Source organism: Mauremys reevesii, linkage group 2 (assembly GCF_016161935.1).
Source record: "Mauremys reevesii isolate NIE-2019 linkage group 2, ASM1616193v1, whole genome shotgun sequence".
In the NCBI taxonomy this organism is placed as follows: domain Eukaryota; kingdom Metazoa; phylum Chordata; order Testudines; family Geoemydidae; genus Mauremys; species Mauremys reevesii.
Window position 1 is genome coordinate 82,294,875 of NC_052624.1, and position 25,665 is coordinate 82,320,539.

Sequence of the window (25,665 nt, forward strand, 5' to 3'; positions counted from 1 at the left end):
AAAGTGAATTTTACCTTTAAAACAATAAATTAATGCATTTGGTAAATTGTTTTAATGCTTAAGAGCATAAAACCCTTGAATGATAGAACGGGAGCTCAAATCTTTATTATAATTTAGCAAATTATAATTCTGAGCACTAGAGGCAGTTAAAACTATATATTATAATTATACAACAACTCAGATTTTAGTGACATTATCTCAGTTGATTATTTTACAAGGTTCCTAAATAACTGGAAGTCTTTATATTGTACCAAAAACTCATTTTTCCAAGTTATCACAAATGTCAGATAGATAGAAACACAACCTGAAAACATTTCGTAAAGCAAACAGCCCAATGACCACAGATCACTAGCTATGGAGAAGTCAGCTCCCTTTATTGCTTCTGGAGCGGTGTATACAGGAGATCCTACAAAACAAAAACATATAAGGCAACTTGGACGATCTATTCAGCATTTATACAATTCAGAATTTTAAAAAACGCCACCGTGTCAATCCTCCCACCTCACCTCTAGCGTATGCATTATCTCCATTTAAAGATAAATGCTGAAGCTCAGTTTCCCTAAGTACTTGCTCCGTGGCACAGAGAATGTCAATATCAGATTTGGGATAGAAACTCAGGAATTTGAATTATATAGTCCTGTGATCACAACCTTACCTCTCATTAGACAACTATCCTCACTTCACTCTGATATACATTTTCAGTGGGATTGTGGAAACTATTTTGTTTATATTTCTATTTCACTTCCACTACACATAACCTGAGAAGAACATCTACTGTTTTGTGCTGTAATTTTCTAATGTACTAGAGAAAGGTCCAAGTCAAAGATGATGCCCAGATTAGGGGATGGAGTGATGGACAGAATCGTGGTATTGTCCACAGTGATTGAGAAAGGAAGTAGGGGAAGGCTCGAGCTAATGACTAAACATCTATGAGAAGATGTCAGAGACAGGTTAAAATTTTAGTTTGGATACATGGAGACAAGAATGAAGAAGAGAGGCAGATCTGTGAGTCATCAGCATGGATACTGATAATTGAATTTGTGTTTACAAATGAGATTACCAGAGATCAAGTTTAGAGGGAGAAGAGAAAGGGACAAGGCATGAGCCCTGTGGAGCCTGCATAGAAAACTGGCAAGGGAATTAGGCTAATCCCCTAAAGGGCACTCTGAAGAAGTAGTAAGAGAAGTTGGAGGAGAACCAGAAGAGAACTGAGTCATGGAAGCGAAGGGAGATCACAATTTCAAGAAGAGAGAATGGGTGTTGGAGTAAAAGGTAGCTGACAGGTCAATGAGGACAGAGTACTGGTTCTGAGCTTTAGCTAGGAAGAAGTCACTAGAGACTTTGGCAAGAGTGGTTTCAGTGGACTGCAAGGAGCAGAAGCTTGATGGGAGAGGGTTTAGGATGGAACTGAAGGAGAGGAACTCCAGACAATAATTGCAGACAGTATGTTCAATGAGCTAAGGGACAAATGGGGGGAAGGGAGATGGGACAGTAGTTGTCTGGGTTAAAAAGAAGAGTAAGGAAGGAGATGAGAGAGAAGGCAGATCAGAAGATGGGATGGGGTCACTGAGCCAAGAGGATAGGTTAGAGAACAGACAAGAAGCTTCTGCATCTGTGATGGGGAGGAGGAGGAGAGAGTTGTGGGAGGGATGGGAAGGTCACATTGTATTTTGTCAATTTTCTCTTGGAAGAAGTCAGCCTGGGGGGGGAGGGGGAAGAGAGAGAGAGAGAAGTGGAGGCAGAAGGAGGGGATGATATATATAATAGACCATTTTTGTAGTTTGCCTTTGTGGTTTTTCCACCTTCCTTTGAAGCATCCAATACTGAATGCTGTCATGAACAGGATACCAGACTATATGGACCACTGTATAGTCAATATAGCAATTTCTATGTTAAACTAGTATTAAAGTAGGGTGGAAATAGGTCTACACTCTGTCCTATTGGACTCCCACTCTTTCAAACAATGACACTTTTCATTAAGATGATCATCATCCACAGTAGCTTCAAATATTCCAACTGTATTTAAAAGCTCTGTGAAGCACATTTGCACAAAGTGTATTCAAAAAGGGCTTCCTCTCTTCTGAGCTCAGTTTGCTGTACACAGACCAGGGGTGAAAGTAACTTATAGGACTTACTGGTACTGCTGGAGTCCTGAGGGGGCATGGCCTCAACCAAAAGAGGTGTGGCCTCAACCAGAAGAGGCGGTGCCTCTCAAGTTTTAAAGGCCCTGGGGCACCGGCTGTGGCTGGGAGCCCTGAGCCTTTAAATCAACCTGGGGCTCCCAGCTGCAGAGGTGGCTGGGAGCCCCCCGGGGCTCCTGCCACCGCAGAGCTCCGGACCCTTTAAATCCCCACCGCAGCTCCGGCTGCCGTAGCCATGGGCAGGATTCAAAGGGCTCTGGGTTGACCGCAGCCGCGGCAGCCCAGAGCCCTTTAAATCTGGCCCCAGCCTGGCCACCGGAGCCACGGGTGGGATTTAAGGGGCTCTGGGCTGCCTGCTGTGGCAGGGAGCCCAGAGCCCTTTGCACCAGCTTCCGTGGTGGGGATTTAGTACGGCACGGCGTACTGGCTCTTGCCGGTACACCGTACCGGCTTACTTTCACCTCTGACACAGACAAAATATAATACATTTACTTAAACTTAGTATTAGTAACAACAGTTTACAGGAATGGAGGTATTTCAGTGTTTGGGAAATTGGGAACACAGCCATGAAAGACAAAATTGCAGTGTCAGTTTTCACAGACTGTACAAGAGAAGAGGAGGGAGAAGAATGCAATGACTTCTCTGTTGGAATGATTTTTTCTTAATACTCTGTGTTTTGTAAAATACACATCGCCTTTTGAGTAGAAGCCACAGAACTGAAGATTCATAGAAATGTTTAGCCCTATTTAAAAAAGGAGAGGACCATTTTATGCAATTTAGTTAGATATTGTGTCAGAGTGCCAACCTTGTCCCCGTGGGTTCCGCGCTTCCAGGCGGTTTATGCTAGCTTCAGAGGCTCACTGCAACCCTCCACATAGCCCTTTTCTCTCTAGGGCCAGGGATACAGTCTACTGAGCCTTTTTAATCATAAACCAACAAGAAGGTTGGTGAGAGAACTCCCACAGTCTCTGTTGCTCCTACGGCCTCATACCTAAACACTTTAGCCTCCTGGCCTGACAGGGTTCCAGCCCAGGGACCCGAATGGTAGCAGCTGTTGGCAGCCAACCTTTCACTGCCAGAGTTGCTACATTTCCCTGGGCCACTTCCCCACAGCTCTCCTGCTTCTCCCTTCTTCACCCTTACCTTATGGCTCCCTTACCAATGACTTGAGGGTGTCTTCATTAACCAGCCCTTCAGCCACACTGCCTCTCCTCTGGCTCCCTGGCTCACCTCTGCCTGACTGGAGTGAGTCCTTTTATAGTATCAGAAGGGCCTTAGAGTCAAGTGGACACATTAGCTTAATGGTCTCACCTGACTCTTTGCAGGTTAATTGGAGTCAGGTGTTCTCATTAGCCTGGAGCAGCCCCTGCTCTGTCAGTCAGGGAACAGGAAACTGTTAATCCAGTGGCCAGTATATCTGCCTTCTGCTACTCTGCTGTACCCAACTAGCCTGGGTCTATCACAATATGTATACCATGCAACTAAGGGTGAGATGAGTCCCAACAAACAGAAAAAATTCTGTTGAATTATTCATAGTATTCACATGATGTCTGTTCCCACAACCCTTGCACTGGTCAAACTCCTGTTGAAGCCAATAAATAGGATATTGGCTACAAAGTTTAAGCCAATTTCTATGTATTTTTACTTAAATGAAAAATACTAGTAACAACAAAATACACAAATCCGATTATAAACCAAATGGTTTATCAGAATAATCTTCTTTATTTTCCTACAATCCCTTTTCTTTAAGTGGGCTGGAGGGCTGCTAAAATAGTGAAGCAGACATCCTCTCCTATTACATATGATCTTGTAGTCCTTGTGTCGTCCTGGCAGGGAGTGACCATAGAGCTACCTAGATCTTCAGGACATTTCAGATTAAATCACTTATTTACTGATGCCAAATCCCATTTTTGCTCAATACTACACCTACTTAAATACATTTTACAATATGCCTGAATATAAATCATGAATAATGTTTCATATACAAAAGATAACTTGTAGATACAACATACCTGTCTGCCAATTAACCCCAACATAGGAGGAATAAAAATAGAAAGTTTATTATCCATCCGTATTATACCATAGTCACTAAGGGTTACACAAAAAGTCAACAAAATCTTCAGTTCCATCCTCCTTTCAAGAGCAGATATTGGTTTCTTTTATCCTTAGGTTTTGGTTTGTAAGAAGGGATAGGTTGTTGTGAAAGTAGAATGAATTATATTACAAAAATAGATAGGATTAAAGAAATGCTGTCTGTACCTTTAAGGAAAATCGCTGGAATGCTGGAGTCCAGGTGTCAGGAATACAGACATTAACATAGAACAACTGCACCGTTTAAGGGCAATTGGTGAAGCATTAGCCTTAGATCGATAGGAATTAGTAAGGAAGTAGGATATGCATGCAATGCCCCAGGTGAATTTTGCTGTTTTTCTGTCTTTGTCCCTTTGTTTAATTCCCGCTCTTTTATCTGTATAAATAAGACTGTTTGGGTCTTGCATGGACACTCACATTATCTGAATGTTATTGGCGGAGCGCTGCGCTAATAAAAACAGAGTGGTCTGACAAATTGTGAGGGCTATTTTATTACAAATTTTGCAGCAGCAGTGTGAAACACACAAACACACACTCAGCACAGCACTGCGGCGCGGCGCCAGTGTGGTGTCGTGCCCGCTGCCCCTGCGCGCTGCTATTATTTCCCCAGGGGGGGTGTGGGAGGTGGGGGGGGCTTTCTCCAGAGCCAGGCGCGCTTGACTATTTGGGCTGCTCGCGCTGCGCTGGGCAGCGCTTTGAAGTGTAAGTGTAGCCAAAGCCTGAGTCTTGAGTCTAACTTTGACATTGTTAACTACACCCCTCCCCACACACAATTGCAGTTATGCTGATAAAGATGTATCAAAGAGGTTGTTGGGTTTATGTTTCTTCCTCAATACAGTAGGTTCATCATCATTCTTATTTCTTGCAATATGGAGCTCCATTAAGAAAGTGAAATTTACACAAGCAGGAGACAAAGCTTATTGTCAATAGTTCACTTGTTCCTAATAAGTATTGTGGTTGTGGCAGATCAGCATTGTGAAGAGAGAAAAGCGATCTCTGAAATAGTCCAATCCCATAGCATAGAGCAGGGGTTCTCAAACTGGGGGCTAGGACTCCTCAGGGTTCATGAGGTTATTACATGGGGGGTCGTGAGCTGTCAACCTCCACCTCAAACCCCGCTTGCCTCCAGCATTTATAATGGTGTTATTAGGGGGGGGTCTCACTCAGAGGCTTGCTGTGTGAACGGGGTCACCAGTAAAAAAGGTTTGAGACCCACTTGCATAGAGAGTTTTGAAGATTAAGTACCAAACTTTAAATCTGTTCTCATACTTGGTGGCATCTCAATTACTGCACTTATAGTGCATTTGTATGAACCGGACTTCTTGAGTGAAAAGGCTGCTGCATTCTGGAACAGCAGAAGTTTCTTTAATGACCAGAGTTGTTTCCTAAGTACAAGGCACTGCAATAGTCAAGCCTATTGTAAAAAAATGTTTCACCGTAGCCAGGTCAGCATCCAGTGGGAGGATGGAAAGTATCCTGGCCAGTAACAGATGGAAGAATATACTTCAAGCCACTGGTAATAAATGGATACCCAATAGGAGTGTGAAGTACATATTGAGGGCACTAGCAGCCCAAGTTGTTTTTTTTAAACTGAGATTCCTAGTAGCTTCATATATATGTTGAACAAAAGGGTGACAGAATTAAGTCTGTCATACCCCACAGGCAAGGCCCTTTGATTATATAACTAACTATCCCAAATTAACTTCCAAGTTCTCTGAGATGTAAATGGAGCACACATACTCTAAATCAACTCCACCTCCTACTAGTGGTAGGATCAAAAGTGATACCATAGATCATAGGGTGTTGCTATTGAAGGCACCTGACAGACTTTAAAAGTATCAGCATAGACATGCTGCCTCAAACTCAGCTAGCAGGACAGCACAGTTCCAGTCCACCAAAGCCTTTTCCTCACTGCACTCTGGGAAGCCCAGTATACAAGATCTATTCAGAACAGATGTACTAAAATGATAATACAGTCTTTATTACTTCTTCTCACAGATGTATGTTATGCTGTATGTTTGCTAAACTTGATTTTGTATTGTTACGAAGGTTGGAAACATGACTGTGTGTATGTAAAATCTGTTTCTTCTCTATGTACCTGTCACACACTCATTTCAAGTGCTGGCTAGCAATCTTCCCGGTACTTAAGGATACCAATGATGGTCTGTGCTACCAAAATCTTGCTTACATGAGACTAAGGATAGGTCTACACTAGAGTTAAAAGCTGTAAATTCCAGCTTGAGGAGACATACCTGCACTAGGTTTGATTGAGCTAACATGCTAAAAATTGAAGTGTAGCCACAGTGGCACAAATGTGGGAGGGACTAACTATCTCCAGCATGAACCTATGGTCTCAGACAGGATTGGACTCTGAGCAGCTTGCCGCTCCTGCCACTGTGACTCCACTTCTATTTTTAGTGCATTAGCTCAACCAGAGCTAGCATGAGTATGTCCCCTCAAGCTAGAATGGGAGCTGCGGGAAGCGGTGGCCCAGCCCACGCCGCTTTCCCGCAGCTTCCATTGGCCAGGAACGGCAAACCACAGCCACTGGGAGCTGTGAGCAGCTGTACCTGTGGACGCTCAGATAAACAAAGCGTCTCACAGCCCGCCAGGGGCTTACCCTGAACAAGCTGCAAACCAAGGTTGGGAACCCCTACCTTAAGCTAACGGTAGCATTAATTACAATGGAGAGAAGAGCTAAAATAGTCACCTGAAGCAATAGCTGTATGTACAGATAACTTAGTAACAACTTATTTAACAACTGCCTTTCACAATTACATTTTATGTGCTCTGATTTTCATAACAGGTAGTGTAGCTTGTTTTGTGATTTGTACCATATGCAAATTCCCATAATGATTCCCATTACATTGTCACAGACACTGTCAAAATGTTTTATTTTGTTTAGTTCTATTACTAATGTAGAGGGTTTTGTTGTTTTTTTTTTTTTTTAGAAAAAAAAAAAATCAAGCATTCTTAATTCCTGCATCCACAAAAAGAATAGTCACAAAAGACCACTAGTTTAAGTTTATGGCAGAGAAAATAAGACCCCATCCTCTCAACCTGATTTAAAATCAAAACATTTTTAAAACATTTCATTATGCCTCACTGAGTTTAGTTAATTTTGACTGGATAAAACATATACTATATGCTGTACCTTTAAGTCTGTTTTTCAAGTTTCTTTGTGGAGTGCTTTCACAGCCATCACCTCCTCCTTCCTCTGATCCAATTAAAGCAAAAAATTCTTCCAAATTTTCACCCTCTGCTTTAGCCAGGCAAAAATTATTGAACTTCAGCGTGCCAGGCCCTTCCAGAAGTATCTACAGAGGTAAACAAAAGTGAACACCAAGTTGTTTCTTTTAAATATAAGGACTGTTTCAAGAAGCTGAATTTTCTAGTCCAACCTATCTAAGATTGCAGTTTTGATCAAGTCCCAGGGGTTAAAACAAGAACAGGGGTTAAAAGCAGCCCTAGAGAGGGCTGCGACTCTGAAAAAGGCTAGGCTAATTGAGGAAGGAGCCACAGCTGAGGCCACACCCCAATCAGCCACAGCTCACCTATAAAAGGGCTGTGAGCCAGGTGCTCAAAGAAGAGTCGAGAGAGAGAGAGAGGGAGGGAGGGAGGGAGGGAGGGAGGAAGGAAGGACGGACGGACGGACGGACGGACGGACGGACGGACGGACCGACCAACCAGGCTGCCTGGGAGCTGAGAAGGGCACCTGGGGTACAGCAGTGCTGGGGAAGAGCAGAGGGAGCTGGGGAGCTCCAGTCTGCAGGCCCTGCTAAAAGGCCAAAAAGGGTACTGGGGCTGCAGAGGGGCAGCCCAGACATAGGCAAAGGCAGCAGGTCCAACCCCCTTGCTGATGATGAGTGGTTTACAGACTTCAGTCTACCCCAGTGAGCGGGGGCTAGACGGTGACTGGCAGTAGCCACTGAGGCAGGTGGGGATAGAGGTTCTAGTGGGTGGGGAGACCCAGATTGTGGGTTACTGCTGGGGCAGAACCCTGATGTAAAGGGCACTGGGGTCTGGGAGGGACATGGGGCCAGCGGCAGGCAAGACACCGGCCTACAGCGGGCGCTCCGGGCTGGAAGAGCTAATTCCCGAGACAACCAGCAGGAGGTGCCACGCTGGTGAGTCTCAACCCATCACAGGCCCTCATCACAGTAATCAGCTGAATGCCTCCCATGAGTTGGGGGGGAGGGGGAACCTACAATGGCCTCCTTTTTTCATAGCCATCAAAAGGTGGCTTTTTTTATTTTAGACAGCTTTAGGCAGATTTTGTTTCTTTGTTTTAAATGAGCCTGTGACGATGAAGATGATATTTTGGAAAAGCATGGAAAAAGAGGTTTTGCATTTGCTCTTCATGCAGCAAACTTAGCAATCATTCTCATTTAATCTGGTGGTGAGTTCCAAAACCTTGTTCCAGCTCCTGTGAAGGTTCCATCTCCTGAAGTCATTAGTCTCTTCTACTGGTCAACAGCTACATTGTTTCAGTGGAACATAGCTGTCATGGGAGGTTGTGGTTACACAAAAAGAGGCAATATCACAATAGCCAAGACCAATTCTATGCAGGACTCTGAAAATAAGGATGGCTACTTTGAATTGGACTGCATGTTCAAAGGAGTAATTACCATCTACATTACTCTGCAGCAAAGATAAAAAGTGATGCATCTTTCAACATGTGTGCATATTAAAGTTTGTTAGACTAGTGGTTAAAATATTTAACATTTGGGGGGGGGGGGGCAATAGTTCAGTGGTTTGAGCATTGGCCTGCTAAACCCAGGGTTGTGAGTTGAATCCTTGAGGGGGCTATTTAGGGATTTGGGGCAAAAATCTGTCCGGGGACTGGTACTGATTTGAGCAGGGGGTTGGACTAGAGGACCTCCTGATGTCCCTTCCAACTCTGATATTCTATGATTATCCACCTAGCAACCAGATTCTGATAGGGCCGGCTCCAGGGTTTTTGCCACCCCAAGCGGGCGGGCGGGAGAGAAGCCACGATCGGCAGCAGCTCCACTGTGCCGCATTCTAATTTGGCAGCAGGTCCTTCCCTCTGAGAGTGATCGAGGGACCTGCCGCCGAATTGCTGCCGAAGAGCCCGACGTGCCGCCCCTTCCCCTTAGCCGCCCCAAGCGCTGGCTTGCTGGGCTGGTGCCGGCCTTGAATTCTGAGACACATTTTAAGTTTTAAAATATTTTGTCATGATTACTAAGAAATATGTGGTTTCCTAGTGTAGACAGGCTATGACAGAATGATGCAAAGCTATAAAAACAAAGGGATTCCTAAATGAATAATGAAAATCCTTTATTGACTCATCTTTTTATGCTGCAGCATGGAAGCAGATACTATACTCTCAGACACTCATTCTCAGCTGCAGAGTGATATAGCAGACATAAAAAAATAAACTAATTAGACTGTAAGGTATTCAGGACATACACTTGTCTCTTACTATATTCATGCACAACACACAACACCTGGCCTCCAACCTTGAGTAGGGCCTCTGGACATTAGCATAATACAAATAATAAAGATATCATTAAAATTTCAGAAATTGACATAATATAAGATACCCATTTAACTAATGTTACTCATTACCTTTCCAGGTGTGAGTTCACAGAAGATAATTCCAAGGTCATGAATGTGATGTAATCCAGTAACCAAATCAATACCAAATTCTCTCACCACATCTTCAGGTAAATGTTCATCTTGCGCAATAACCATTTCTAGTGAACCACCTGAAATGTATTCACACAGAATCCCTTATGACAGTTGTACATCAAGAAAAGGCCAGACCAATAGCCTACTGTGATATTACAGCCTCTTAAAAGAAAAAAAGTTAAAAGGAAAATACAAATCAATTGAAAAAAAAAAAAAAGTTTGCCTATCTTCAATTGCTTTGTGACTCTCCAACAGCCACAAGTTTAAAACGTATATAAAAATAACCTTTTACTCGTCAGCACTAAAGGACTTCTTCACCCAGTTGTTTTTGACCTCTGGAAAAATTAAGGCATGGAAATGTCACTCTCATATGCTCACTGTACATCCGCTATACCTAATCACTGAAACATGGGCAAATTTTGAAAATAAGACTCATGTCATCTAATTTGTCCATATAGATCACTAAAACTGAAAAGAGTTCACCACTATCATCAATAATGACCACTTCTGTCAACGAGTTCCTATTTTATGAAGGCAGAGAGTGTGAAATTGAATGTACATATTTTAGTACTCAAATGAAACTATAACTGCATACATCTATGTAGCATGATTTATATCAGACTTCACCTTTTTATATAATAATCTTTATCTTTCTCTAGATCAACATTACTGAAAAGTGACAGACCAAACAATTCAGTTTATAGTTTTAATGAACAAATGGATTTGTTTAGTTATACCACACCATGAACAACTTATGGTAATGACCATAAAAGAAGGTTAACATTACACTGGGTTTTTGGTTTGCTTTTTTTTTTGGGTGGGGATGGTAATTAGAATGTTACAAGAAAGCTCTTCTTCAGAAATCAAGATGGCCTTTAACTGTTTATTTTCTACCTATGGCCATATTTTTATTAATTGTTTATTAAAATAAAAAATTCTGTTCTATAACATCTCCTCTAATACTTCAGAAGTAGAATGTCTTCCTGTGAATTCTTCCAAAACTAGAGAGAGATCAGCTTTATATATATATTTTTTAGTATAACTGTCTAGAGAACAGTAACTTCAAAAAGTTACATTGTAAAATCAGTAAGTTACTTACTAATAACTGGTTCTTCAAGATGTGATGCAGAAATGTATTCCACTTAGGTATGGGCATACACACACCTAAGTGGAATACACAGCTGCACCTATTCTAAGAAGAATTAATGTTTATCTACAGCTTTGGAACAACCCTTGCAGCAATGTGTGAGATGAAATGGGGCTCAAGACCTGAGCACTTTCCTGAAGTGCTAAAGTACTCTAGTCTATCTCCAGAGGCAAGGGATCCCTTGTAAAGAATTTGAAGAGAATCAGAATCAGAGAAATGAAATGAGTGGATTCAGTTCTTTTCTTTTACCTCCCTCACTCCACAATTCCTTACGCGAACTTTAATACCATGAAAGAAGTTGGATTAGAAGCATTGAAGAATGAATTCTTCTATCCACCGAATAGATTCAGTACAGGTAGCAGTAGTGCAAGCTTACTACACTGCCCTGCCAATGTGCACCAAACCTATCCAGAAAAAAAAAAACCCAAAAACCCCCACTTCTTGACATGAGAAAGTACTTTACCTCTTTTATGAGGCCAACAACGTGACAGTGGTCAGTAAGACTGTATTGTTTGCCGGAGATCTGAAGAATTTTTTTTTAAATCAACTGCATTGCAATAGTCTACTAAAAGCAGCAAAATTTGCCTATTTCTGACTTCCAATTAGAAGTCAGTACATGAGAGGTCTGAAGTAATGGATACATTTTAAAGTTCCAGTGCTGCAAAGACATATGCATGTGCTTAACTTTACACACAGCAAGTAGTTCCACTGGCTTCAATGGGACCACTCACATGCATTAAGTTAAACACTGAGCAAATGTTTACAGGATTGGAGTATAATTTATTTTCTACTATTAATTTTATGCTTTCAAAACTACATACGTATAAACCATACACACAATAAGCACAATAAGATTGCAGTCAAGCACTGAAAAGTTTGGAACTACTAGAATTAACCTTATTTCAGCCCCCTTCTGCATATACAGTATGACTAAGGTTAAGTTTTAGTCACAGGTATTTTTAGTAAAAATCATGGACAGCTCACAGGCAGTAAACAAAAATTCACAGCCCGCGACCTGTCCCTGACTTGTACTATTTACCCGTAACTTGGGCCGGGACCCCGGGTGCTTGGAGGGGGCACGGTCTGGAGGCACTGTGGGGCTGAGGGCATGGTCCAGGACTCCTGCTGGTGGCGGGGGAGAAGGGGAGTTGGCAGGGCTGGTAGTCTCCCTACCCCGTTCAGCAGTCTCCCTACCCGGCTCAGCATGTCTCTGCAGCTCCTAGGGGGAGGAGAAGGCCAGGGGGGATCCGCGCACTGCCCCAGCCAAGCTCCGTTTCCATAGCTCTCATTGGCTGAGAACCGCAGCCAAGGGGCGCTGCGGGGGCGGTGCCTGCAAGTGGGTACAGCATGCAGAGCCCCCTCAGCCTAGGTCAGGAGTTGCAGTGTTATGCTGGCTGCTTCCACGGAGCCTCCCCGAGAGGTGAAAGTGGGCCAGTGCGGCATACCGGTAAGAAGTGGCCGCTGGTATGGCTCTGTAAGCAGCCGATGGCCGGGGGCAAAAAGGGCAGCTGCCCTGAGGTCCCAGCGATTTAAAAGGGCCTGACACTCCCAGCCACTGCTGAGCAGCAGCCAGAGCCCCGGGCAGTGCAGGCTGGGCAGCGTGGAAGGGCTTGCTGGGGGAGGCCTACCCCTGAGCCCTGCCCCTTCCACACAAGGCCTCACTCCTTCCAGGGGCCCGGAGCCAGGCCCCCGTACTGGTAAGTCTCATGTTACTTTCACCCCCTGGCCTCCCCCCACCCTCAGTTAAACACCACCCTGCATCCCCCCTTTCTCCTGCCCCAACTCTGAACTCCCTCCCACATTCAAACTGCTGCTGGCCCAGGGGCTGCCTTAATTATGATACAGTCTTTAATTACATGATCACATGATATTTTTTCCCCACAGGATCCCAGTTCAGCCCGCGGGCCGCATGTGGCCCAATTAACACATAGCTGCAGCCCAGCTCAGCTGTGTGCTAAAGGCTGCAGGTGTGCACAGGGTCACAGGTTCCCAGCTGCCCGTGGCCCAGGTTACGCATTGTGGCTGCATCCCAGCTGCCCGTGGCCCAGGTTACGCATTGTGGGCTGCATATGCGGTCCATAATGTGTAGTATGTTGAGAACCACTGAGTTATACAAATCTCATATTGGGCCTGAAAGAGATAAAGCCCACATAGCCCAACTCTTCCAGATACAGGTGCCAGCTTCCAATTTTCCCCAGGAGTGCTCAACCACCACTCAGCCCCAGGCCCCATCCTCACTCCATCCCTTCCCCCAACCCTGCCTCTTCCTGCCCCAAGCCTGGCTCCCACCCCACCCCTTCCCCCAAGGTACGCCCCTTCCCACCCAGTTCCACTCCCTCCCCCAAGAACGTCTGTCCCCGCTCCTCCACCTCCCTCCCAGCACCTCCTGCACGCCATGGAACACCTGATCTGCGGTGGGCAGGAGGCGCTGGGAGGGAGGGGGAGGAGTTGATCGGCAAGGCCACCTGCGGGTGGGGAGCTTGATTGCCGGTGGATGCTAAGCACCCGCTAATTTTTTTCTGTGGGTGCTCCAGGGCTGGAGCACCCACAGAGTCAGCGCCTATGCCTCCAGAGCATGCTCCAGCTGGAAAGAAAGCTTAAAAGAATGCTACCCAGTTCAGTCAAGGAGAGGAAAACAGACCTACCCTAAGGGATCCTGGACATGGGTGCTGAAGAAGTCTCCTTGTGAGGAATAGGACTTCACGCTGAGACCAGTTGGGGCTAAAGGTTTAGCTGTCTTTTCTTTTGTTACCTTAGATTAGACTTGGAGCCATGAGAGACAGATAGTAGAAAGCGGACCCAGGAAGGGTAATTTCAAGGGTACTGTAAGGCACTGGACACTTGATTGGGGAGTCCGGGCCCTGCCCCTGCTGCAGGAGAGGCATAAGCCACATTCCACTCTCACTCCCCCTTTGATAAAAGGGCAAGGACATTGCAACCTGAGGTGAAGCTAAATCCATCCTCAGATGAGGAACTGGATTTAAAGGCCTTCCCACTGAAAGGCAATACTGAGTACACTACCCACTAGACCACCTGGCCTTCTGAAGGCTCTGTTACTGTCCTCTTCAGCCCTGGGCTGGAACGTGGGTCCATGAGGACAGATTCTTCAGAGAATTTAGCTGCTAAAATTGAAAAAAAAAGTCTCTACTGAGCATGTACAAATTACCATTTTTCAAAAGCTTTTAACTTGGCCAAATTTGGGAGGATTTCTACAGGGGCAGCAATAGGCATATCCTTCATACAAAGGCCACCCCCCACCAAATTTCAAGGCCTTGCTCTAAAGCATGGGGGCATTAGACCTTTTCAAATAAAAGGTTGCAATACATACATGTATGTATGTAAAAATAATGCATTTTCCCCTAGCCTCATCCTTGGACACACATATATTTTGGCTGAAATTTTCCCAAAAAAATTTAACATGAGGCAGACATACACCATAGGAAATTTCAGCCCCAACAGTTATAGGTTGGCAAAATTACTAAAAACTGAAAACAAGGTCTGAACTGTCAGACAACTTTAATAAAAGGTGGTGCTACAAGTAACATCTACAATACACAACCTTGTAAGCAAACAATTCACTCCAGTCTAAAAAATTCTTCCAGTATCAGGGCACCTTTCTAGTATGTTATAGTATTTTTTTTAAAAGATTTACTTCTGTACTTTTATGACAGAAAATATTTAACATAAGTGAAATCTATTTTACATCAACGTTGAACCCACTGAAGTATCTGGATGTTGATCAATAGTAGCCAATATCTGCTCAACCATTTCCTCCAGATGATAAAAGGAAGAGTATGAGAACTATCTTCGCATTATTGCCCAGATTCCTGAACCTTACAGTGATTTCCTTTATAAATCTGTTTTGTTCTGTTTTGATACATTCCTTCAAAACAACTCAGTAACCCCAGAAACTCATTAAATCACAGTACCAAATTCTTACGCTCCTGTTTTAAAGTTTTGTTTTAACCACTATCTATTTTAGAAGACTGCATATAAAATAGTCCAACTCGATAGGGCCGAAAATGCAGAGAAAAATATTGGTGGGGGGGGAAGAGGCACAACAAAATTTATACTGGATCTGATCAAGAAAAAAATACTCAGTCATGTTGTTACAAGAGAGATATGTTGGATATTCAAAATGGAATCCATTTTCCACACTTCAAAAGCAATTTTCAAACCTGAACAAATTTAATGAAGGACCTAAGCTTGTTCTACTTAAAATGGTAAGCCTTAGTAGAAACTGAGTAGATTGCTAGGTAAGAAATGATTAATACTCTCTATATTTAACAAAAGGCTGCCTGTTCAAGGGTTAACATATTTGCCAACAAATTAGACTAGAAAAATATGCCAAAGTTTTCAAACTTAGGTGTACAAAGTTAGTCACCCCACTCCATAGTCATACACTTGATTAAAAGTGGCCTGGTTTTGTCAGAGGTGTTGAGAATCTGCAGCTCCCATTTTCAGTGACATTTGAAGCTTTATAGCACTTCAGGAACAGAAAGTTTCTTTTATTTAGGGTCCTAACTAGGAAGCCAACTTTAGGCATCCAAATTTCAAAGTTTGACCTCAGCATCTTGCCCACTTATCTCTCTCAAACATGGGAAATAATGCTATCCTAGAGTTCAAACCATACAAGTCATAACAACTGGATAAAGCCCTTCCATAAACCTTTTTTTGATAACCTAGTACAGACCAAAGAATCACCCAGTTCAAAAAGTATAGGGCAGTCCTCGGGTTCCCTCAGCTCCCAAATTAGTATCTTAACATAAAAGAGGATGTTTCAAGTCAACTGGAAGAGATGGCTTAATTCATCTAACACCATCCTGCAGACTCCCCTTTAGATTTAGAAAAAAGGAAAATGAAGCAATATCTTCCATCTGGTCAAATTTATGTTTTAGGTTTATTGGCATATTTTCTATTCTTTTAATTCTGCATAAAATATTTAGGAAAGTACCAAAAAGCAGATAGAAACCTAACCTTTCCTTGAACAACTTGTATCTGTTCACCCCCTTCAAGAATTCATAGTGTTGATCTGCAAGTTACAGCAGTAGCATCACCTACCAAGCAGTTTAAATCCAATTATATTATTTCATATCAATTAACTCTTGAAACACATATTGAAGTGAAAAAGAATACGACTTGAGGCATTTTTCTAGGAATCCAGTTTTAAATTATTTCTATATGTTAACTTTCTAATAAAGTTTCTGATCTTTCATTTGTGTTTTAAATAGATTGTCAGGAAAAAGTTACATTTTACATTTTGGATAAAAAAATTCTGTTATAAATTTATGATGTAAAATTCCCATTTCACATATTTTACTTAGTTAGCATCTCTTACCTGTGCACAACTCCACTACAAGCCAGAGATGGTTGCTTGTTTCATACCATTCATGAAACGTTACTATGTTCTTATGTCTAATTGCATGTGTAAGACGAACCTGTAACGGAATATTTGTATATTTTATTTGGAGAGCTGCATTCAGATACTAGTGTTGGGGGGGGGGGGGAATGCAATACAAAGTAATCCTAGATTCCTTTCTCCCTATATTGCTAGCTTTTCAAATGCCACCAAATTTTTAAGAGGTCATATTCCTACTCAAATCATACAATCAAAAATATAGAGGGAAGATACCTTTTGGCACAGGCCTCCCCCAACTTCCCTGTATTCAGAAGTACAGTCAATTTTCCTCAAACAAGTTCAACTGGTTAACAAAAAACAGTTTATTAAAGATGGCCACCATAGCTATCTAGTGACAGAAGAAAACACTCCTATGTTGTAGATCAGAGTTCAGGGTCAAAGTTACATCCCCAGTTTCTGTGCCAGTGAGAGATGGAAGTGTGAAAGAAGCAGGTACAGTGAGCCCTGGAGAAGGAGAGTTTTCCATCATTCTTGAGTAATCCCCTCTGGCCAACCAAATATCATTGAGGGGTGCCCAGGAGCTCCATTTATGTTGAATGATGGGTTAATGCCAATAAAGTGCATTTCACAGCTTTGAGGAAGAGGGGGGAAAATGGCAGAAGTTTCTCCATTCCCTTAAAAAAGAGCCTAAATGTGCAATGTCTAGTGTAGTTTCTGGTAGAATTGCTGGATATGCTCAATACAAAAAGTAACAAAATATTCTGAGCATCTTTAACAGTGTTTGTCAAACTGGGGTCGCCGCTTGTGTAGGGAAAACCCCTGATGGGACGAGACGGTTTGTTTACCTGCCCTGTCTGCAGGTGTGGCTGATCGCGGCTCCCACTGGCCACACTTCACCGCTGCAGGGGGCTGCTGGAAGCTGCGGCCAGTAAGTCCCTCGGCCTGCGCTGTTTCCAGCAACTCCCATTGGCCTGGAGCAGCGAACCGCAGCCAGTGGGAGCCGCGATTGGCTGGACCTGCAGATGGGGCAGGTAAATAAACCGGCCCGGCCCACCAGGGACTTTCCCTACACAAGCGGCGACCTCAGTTTGAGAAACACTGATCTTTAACCAAGGATATAGCTTCCTAGTGACTCAGTAAGTGCTGATTATTGAAACAATAAGAGAAAGTACTTAAGAAAAATGTACATATGGGACAGGAGGAGGCTGGTACTTCAATTGACTTGTATTTCCCCAGTGAACACTGCAGTAATAAAGTAAAACCAATCACTACATTTATGACAGCGTCTATGGCCAGCACAAAGTTAACCTCTTATGAGCAGATGTGTTTACATCTGTGCTAAAAAAGGACTGAAATTAAGGAAGGGGCTTTAGGAGGAATCCATGACTTCACATCTACAAAGAAAACCCATTTAAGACAAGGGAATTTGGAATCTAAAAGCTTAAAACATCACTATAAACTGACACATAAACAAGGTAGGTAAGGTAATGTCTTTTATTGGACCAACTTCTGTTGGTGGAATGTACATGCTTTTGAGCTCCAGTAGGGTGACCAGACAGCAAGTGTGAAAAAATCAGGATGGGAGTGAGGGGTTGTCATAAATAAACAGATCAGGGTTAAGGTCTCTTTTACCTGGAAAGGGTTAACAAGCTCAGTAACCTGAGAAACACCTGACCAGAGGACCAATCAAGGGACAGGATAATTTCAAATCTCTGTGGAGGGAAGCCTTTGTCTGTGTTCCTTGTTGGCTCTGTGTTCTCTCTCTCTCTAAGAGAGGCCAGACATGTCTTCAAGTTCTCCTGGAGTAGTTCCTACTATCCAATAGTGAGTATTAATTAGAAAGGCGGAGTAGTCTTATTTGATTTCTGTATTTGCAATTCTGTGTTTTGCTATAGAATTTCTTTAATTCTGTACTGTTATTGCTTTTACTGAGAAAGAAAGGAGGGGGGATTCTCTCCAAAGATTGATAAGTTTAGACCCTGTGTATTGTTCCATCTTGGTATTACAGAGACAGTTACTTTCTTTTTATTCTTTAATAAATCTTTTCTGTTAAGGACTTGGTTGATCTTTCCTTGGGTAAATTCTCAGGGAAAGGGGAGGAGGGAAAAGGAAGGCATCCCTCTGTAGTTGGATCCCGGTATCTCTCCTAGGAAAAGGGAGGGGGGAGGAAGCAGGGGGGAATGGTTTTTCTCCTGGGTGTAAGAACTCCATGGATTTGGGGCTCTTGGGATCCCCAAGGATTTTGGGGAAGGACTGTGTCCCAATACACGTACATTATTGGGTGGTGGCAGCTTTTACCAGATCTCTAAACTAAAATCCTAGTTTAGGAGTCCATGCAGGTCCCCATTTTGGAACCCAACAGCTCTAAGTGGGGGTGAGACCTATGACAGGGGTAATAATTGCCTACATAAGACAAAGCCCCAAATATCAAGACTGTCCCTATAAAATCAGGACATCTGGACACTCCAAGCTCCACAGACCTGAAGAAGAGCTCTGTCTAGCTAGAAAGCCTCTACCTTCCACAAACAGACATTGGTCCATTATCTCACTTGGACTTTGACTAACAAGTATAAATTGTGAAATTTATTGTATGTGAAGTAGTACCTGGTATTCTTTTTGTCTGTATTTGTGCTACTGGAAAATTTGTATCTACATTTCCCTACAGAAATAGTAATAAACATTACTCTTACCCAGTTGGTTATTTCTGCTCTTTTGCATTTATCGGTGCAAAGAATAGCAACAAAATTAATAGTGCCTTTTCTTCTTCCTTTATAAACGACTGTCTTGCTTCCTCTTCCAATCTCTTCATATAAAATAAAGTTCTCCATGTTTAAGATGCTTTATATCCAACAAATTAAGAAATGGCTTGTTTTCATCACTAACAAACACCACCTTGAAAGAAAAATTCAAAAATTTCTTAAATGTAAATATGTAATTATTTTCTTAATTCTTAAGATATGGTATTTAATACAAAAAGGTACCATTCATGTGATTAGCAATGATGACTGACCTTACAGAAAGTTTATAAACAAGACCTCCCACAACAAAGTCTAATCAACATTTTACACATAGGATAATATAACTCCAAACTGCAAATTCTAAACAAAACTTAATCTACAAAGCCCCGTCGTACAAGTACTCTATGGCCATGATATTACTAGGGAATTTTGGTACTACTACTACCAGTTCATCTACCCTGGCACTAGACCTAATGGAGACAGGGACCCCAGCAGCTTCCAATGTTTTTACCACATCAGTTAAACTAGCTAAGAACCAGTGGTAGCACTTATGAGTGGGAATTTCTTGAAATTCCCTAGTGTAGACAAAGATAATGGGAAGTTACATTTACTAACTGAACTGGTTTTGTGTTTTGAGACTCAAGGCAATTCCACATAAACTAAATTCTATTTTTCCCCATCAGTTCTATCATTTTCTGACTTAGAAATCTAGATAATACAGTATTGTCACTTTCAAAGAAAAATTTACCATTTATTAGTAATCCTAAATGTAGTCTCATTTGTACATCAGAAAGAATGTAAGTGGTTCACCATGTTTAGTAAGAAGCAAAGCAAACTTTTTTAATGTGTATTTATTTTCTGTATCTGAGCACATATAAGTAATAGGAGCTATTTTTTTCCTTGGTCTGAGTGAGCCTTTACTTTGAATTTCAAACAGAACTGGTAGTGAAATATCATAACTATAACATATGAAGGGAAAATACTGATTTGTAATTCTGCTTCTCTGAAAACAGCTTTCTGAGAAGATTCTCATTCCCTGGCCTTAGATGTCCACTGTCTGAGACTATGAAAGCATCAGCTCTACAACGGAGATTTATTTTGTTTCTTAGAAGAGGAGTAAAATACTGCTTTAAAAAAATCCCAAGAGACTATCCTGTGTAGGAAATGTAAACCATAAATGAGGGGGGAAGGGGGAGGGGAGACACACATTCAGGCCAACTTCAAGTGAGGGACATCCCAAAATAAAAACTTGTTTGTGACAGGAGATTTTGGCCTCCTCTACTTGGGAAACAAACTCTGGAGAATCAATTCCAAAATGGGATTCCCTCCTGGACACAGAATGTAAGCAGCAATATTATGTGCATGCATAGAGAGAAGAAATATATAGAGGAAGCTGCTTTGCAGTTGTCAGAAGGGAGATTGTTTAGGACAGGCAGTGGTGACAGCCTTTTCTCTCATCAACTGAACCTTGATGTCTTCCTGTTTCAGGCCAGCTATGTCATGATAAAAAATATGCACTCAGACACGATTTAGACAGTCCTTCTGGTAATTACTAGAAAAATCCACCTAACTTTCTTTTAAATTGCTTTAGTCTGCCCCAAAGACCACCTGACTTCAAGGTCCTGGGAAAGGAGCTGCAAGCATGAGAACAGTGGAAGGATGATAGGCTTATTAAAGTTTGTACCCTTAGGACAAATCTTGGACAAATAAAACTTTAAATACAATGGTTGAGTCATTAGGGCCTAAAATTCACTCACTTCACAAGCTGAAATTCCTGCCACCAGGAAAAAAAAAAAAAGACTTTCCATGTAAGAATCTTAAGCTCACAGGAATTTAGTATTTCAAAAGGAGCTTTCATCAGATCACATTAATATCCTACAATATAAGGGGCGAGATATTTGCAAGAATCAGACTTCGCACGAAAGTGCAGTCAAACAGACCTATAGGTATGTATCAGAGGCACTGGCTCTCACCTCATATTACTTACATCAAAGGAGGCTACACAGTTTTCCCATTCCAGATCTGCAGCCTCATGCATAAGATTCTTAAGCTCCTGGAGTTTCTGTTCGGGAACACAACTGACCAGAATGTAGGACTTTTTCTCCAAAGGTCTAACTGACCCTTGCCATGAAGTCACAGTGGTCCACAGCTTCAAAGGTTGTAGCCACAAAGTAACAAAGAAGAATCCCAGTTCTGCAGCTCATGATTTTGCCCCCATTCCCATCCCTGTACAATAAAAGGGGTGGGTCTTCTCTCTAGCAAGAAGCTCTCATGAGCAGGGTGTGAGACATAGCCAGCAGCATCTTCAGGGAAAATATTTTTTCCTCAACCATCTGAGAGAATGAAGCAGTTGTGTGAGGGATCTGCCACATCTTAACCAGATGGTCCAAAATAAGGTGCAAGGATACAGCAATACTATTGGTGAAAGGTTCCTGGCTCAGGTAACTCTAAGGCCTTTGTAGATTATTGGGCTAGCTGAAGATCTGTTTTTCTTCAACAGCTTCTGCAGAAAAACTGGCCAAAATTAGAGTCCTCGCCTGTGGAATCAATACTAGTATTCCTCAGTAACAGGTGTATTTGGCAAGAGATACATGTTCTAGCTCATCTGAATCCAAAGAGCAGCAATAGCTGCATCATAGCCTCTAACATAGATGGGGAGGGGCACTGTCAGGGCCAGAAATTCTTGCTTCAACAGTGCCAACTCTGGGGCACATGCATTGGCCTTGACACAAGAGGCCACATCAAGCAGTCAAACAAACTGCCCATATAGAATTAAAGGAATGTCTGAAGAATGGCACTGTAGGATTTGTGGTACTCTTTCAGCTTGGCATCAAAATTATCTCTGTTAAAGCAGCAAAGAAAAGCATACAGAAACGCCCAAAATAACAGATTTAGAACCATAACAGATCTGATTGGAAGATAGGATTAGGACACTAAGATACCTAATGAGATGTGCTTGCATCCAGAAGGGCTCAACTCGCAGCAATCCTGACTTGGCTCCTGTGGAGGAGCTTCTTCTCTAGCAACAGTTAAAAATGATCTAAGTGGAACATCTGGGGGCCAGGATTCATACCCCACAGAGGCAGCACATGCTAGTCAGAAAAAGTCTGGCTAACAGAAAAAGGCTGAGATACCTGGTGTAGACTTTCTGAGGCCCCCTCAATATGCTATAAAAACTTCATAGCCCACCTGTGCCACAACTGTTTTTCTGCATATAAAAGCCAGGGCCAATGTCAGGGGGTAGCAAATGGGGCAATAGCCTGGGGTCCCACACTACAGGGAGCCCCCACAAAGCTACATTGCTCAGGCTTCAGCTTCAACCCTGAGTGACAAGGTTCAGGGTCCTGGGCTTCAGACCCAGGCAGTGGAACATCAGCTTTCTGCCCTGGGCCCCAGTGAGTCTAAAGCTAGCCCTATTTGGGGACCCCTGGCTGAGAACCACTGGTCTACACTCAAGACTTTAAAGTCCTTACCAGGTAGGGGGGTTTCCCCAGTCTCATGCTGGTGAGCTGAGATCCAGGAGCGAGGTTCCATAGGGATTGTTAGGGAAAACAAACTAGTTTTTTTGTTAAAGTTTCCAATACATGCAACTAACAAAGCTGTTCCAATTCTTCACCAGACTCATCGGCTTGTGTATTGCATCCCCACCTTTCGCCCGTGAGTGGGTTCACATATAAACCGTTGGTGGCAGGGCTAATCAGCCAGGACCCTAACACCGACCGGGGTCTTTGGGTGCCACCAGATCGTACGTATTCAATAGTAACTGATCTCAGACTCTTATTTAAACAGCTCATCAATCCCACTGACTTTAATGTATTTGCTCCGAGCCCTCTCCCTGCTAAGCCCGACTCGGCCATTCACGGATGGGCGGCCGAGCCCAGAGCCCCGCACAGGCTGCTGGAGGGCCCCGGGGCTGGCGGTGGCAGCCCCGCCGCTCGGGACATTTCACCCGGGCCCCACCTCAGCCCCTGCAGCCGCGCTGCCGGGAACTGTCCTGCCCGGGTGGCGCCCGCAGCGGAGACCCTCGGGCGGGGAGAGGGGAGTCAGACCGACCCCGGCTGCCTCCCGCGGCGCGCGCCCCCCTGCCCTGCCTGCCGGGACCCGAGCCCGCCGCGCGCCGGGTACCTGACACCGGGGAAGTAACGAGACGCTGCTGCGCTGCCGCCATCAACCGAAATCCTCGAGCCCCGCCCCCACCCAGGGGCCGCTCCACCGCGACGGGCCGGGGGGGCGCAGTGTGCCCGGGGCTCACGGAACGACCAACGCTACCGCCAGGAAACGCAACGCGGCCAGGGCCGGCCCCAGGGGAGAGAACGAGTCCGGCAGCGGGACACCCCAAGCCGCTTGCAGAGCGACCCCCCCTCAACTGCGTGTGGTCTGAGCCAGCCCCGCCCCCGTATCTAAGATACAGCGTCGGACGCCGGAAATAGAACGGAGCGACAATTGGCCACGCAAATGCGGACGTATAAAGAGGCGGGGCTTCCAAGAGCGCCTGGCGCTGCTGGGCGGTTCCGGCTGGTGTTTCCTTGGGCCTGGGCAACAGTCTGCTGCGCCCCAGCTCCCTCTGTCGTGCCCTTGTTTGTTCCCTCTCCTACAACCAGGGCACCCGCGGGCTGTGGGTGCTGAGAGCCATTGAACTAACCGAGGTGTCCTTGTGGCACCTTAGAGACTAGCACATTTATTTGGGCATAAGCTTTTGTGGGCTAGAACCCACTTCATCAGATGCATGGAGTGAAAAATACAGGAGAAAGTATAAAGACATGAAAGGATGGCAGTTGCTCTACCAAGTGTGAGGTCAGTCCAAGGAGATAAATCAATTAACAGCAGGCTATCAAGGGAGGAAAAATAACTTTTGAAGTGGTAAGAGAGTGGCCCTTTACAGACGGTTGACAAGGTGTGAGCAACAGCAGGGAGAAATTAGTATTGGGGAAATTAAGTTTAGTTTTTGTAATGACCCAACCACTCCTAGTCTTTATTCAGGCCTAATTTGAATAAACTGTAACCCTGCGTATAATGGAAACTGCTTCAAGCCAGGAGGTGGGGTGGGGTGGTATCCCCAGCTGCGCACCTAGTTCCAGCACCTATGCCCATGCCTGCCACTGCAGGGCAGGACAGAGCCAAATGGGGAGGCTACAAGAGCTGGTGGTTAGAGCAGGGAGTTGGGGCTCCTGGTTTCTCTGCCTGGCTGTGAGGCTTGTCTACGCTGTACTCTCCAACCTTGCTTTAACTCACATGACTGGAAATATAGCACCCACAGACATGTTACACTCATGCCAGTTAACCCATGTTAATGTGTGATTAGAAACAAGTTCACAAGCCCTGTGTGTGATGGTGGGTATAACACTAAACTTGCCCCTTCCCCAGTAACCTCCTCTCTGCAAAAAGGATCATCATCATTAGCCATCTCCCAGGCCTGTTGAAGGTTACATTAACATTTGTAAAATGCTTTGAGATCTTTCAATGCAAAGCATTGTGTAACTAAAGGTTATTAGTATTCAAAACAGTTTATATATTTTTTTTATTCTGTTCAGCACCGACCCATATATTTGGACTGTCTAACACTTTACATTACAGTTTATTGTTTTCATTGTAGCTTTGTCAGTTTAGGCTGACATTTTTTGTGTTTAGTGTCTGCTTCAAGTTCAGTTTTCTGGGAAAGTTTGGGCCAATAGAGTTCAGCCATTTTTAAGGTCAATGAAAAATAGGTAGTTTTAGCTTTGTAACAAAATAAATTATATTTTTAACAGTTCAAGGCTTCAGGGGTTTGGAATAGGGACTTGAAATTTGCCAGGAAGAGACAGCTGAAGATAGAAAAGAGATTTAGCTATCCTCAAGCAAATCTCTTTAGATTTGACTAAATTATAAACAGAAAATTATTTGTACATGCATAGTAAAACATTAAATGCTTGTTCACTTTTTTTGAATGTTCAAATTCTTGCTCTGTTGCACAGCACTTGCTCCCAACCCCTACAGAGACATCTGTGTTCTACTCTAATAACTGAAGTTAAACACAAGCAGAATGGATTTCCCTTGTCTTCTTTCTTCCACATAAATGAGTATTTAACTCACAGTATAAGTAAAATGAATAAATAGATGTCAGGTAGTTTCTTGTAGTCATCACAGAAAAAGTGGGCCTTACGGAGGGATTAATTTAGGTTTTATAATTAATGCATATCTGATTCCTATGACTCTTAAGGATAGCAGATATAGTGTAAAAGAGAAAGTGTGGTCTAATGGTTAAAGCACAGAACTGGGTTTCATTCCTGGATTTGACAGTGACTTTATGTGTGACATTAGAAAAGTAACTTTCCTCTCTCTACCTTAGTTTCCCCAGCTGTAAATGACAAAAACTAAACCCAAATATCTAAGGTTTCAGAGTAGCAGCTGTGTTAGTCTGTATCCGCAAAAAGAACAGGAGTACTTGTGGCACCTTAGAGACTAACAAATTTATTTCAGCATGAGCTTTCGTGAGCTACAGCTCACTTCTTCGGACAGGAGATATTTATACATACAGAGAACATGAAAAGGTGGAAG

The 25,665-nt window shown here is 43.4% G+C and overlaps 1 protein-coding gene across 11 annotated transcripts in view; it reads right to left on the minus strand.

The window, feature by feature from the left end:
- The window catches only part of ULK4 (unc-51 like kinase 4), a 425,848-nt gene extending 402,361 nt beyond the window's left edge, over positions 1-23,487 (minus strand). For 9 of the 11 annotated variants that reach the window (XR_005594699.1, XM_039526400.1, XM_039526397.1 and 6 more), the window contains exons 1-6: positions 23,257-23,487; positions 19,084-19,285; positions 16,373-16,472; positions 9,825-9,964; positions 7,387-7,549; positions 305-406 (exon numbers count right to left, since the gene is read on the minus strand). Coding sequence is in view for 10 of the 11 variants with exons in the window: in XM_039526400.1 (XP_039382334.1) it covers positions 305-406; positions 7,387-7,549; positions 9,825-9,964; positions 16,373-16,472; positions 19,084-19,221 (643 nt within the window). In the remaining variant the exon portion in view is untranslated. Of the gene's footprint in view, positions 1-304; positions 407-7,386; positions 7,550-9,824; positions 9,965-16,372; positions 16,473-19,083; positions 19,286-21,118; positions 21,219-22,604; positions 23,055-23,256 lie in introns of those variants that run through there. The other 2 variants (XM_039526398.1, XM_039526399.1) reach the window with 2 other exon arrangements.
- Between the last annotated feature and the right edge of the window lie 2,178 nt (positions 23,488-25,665).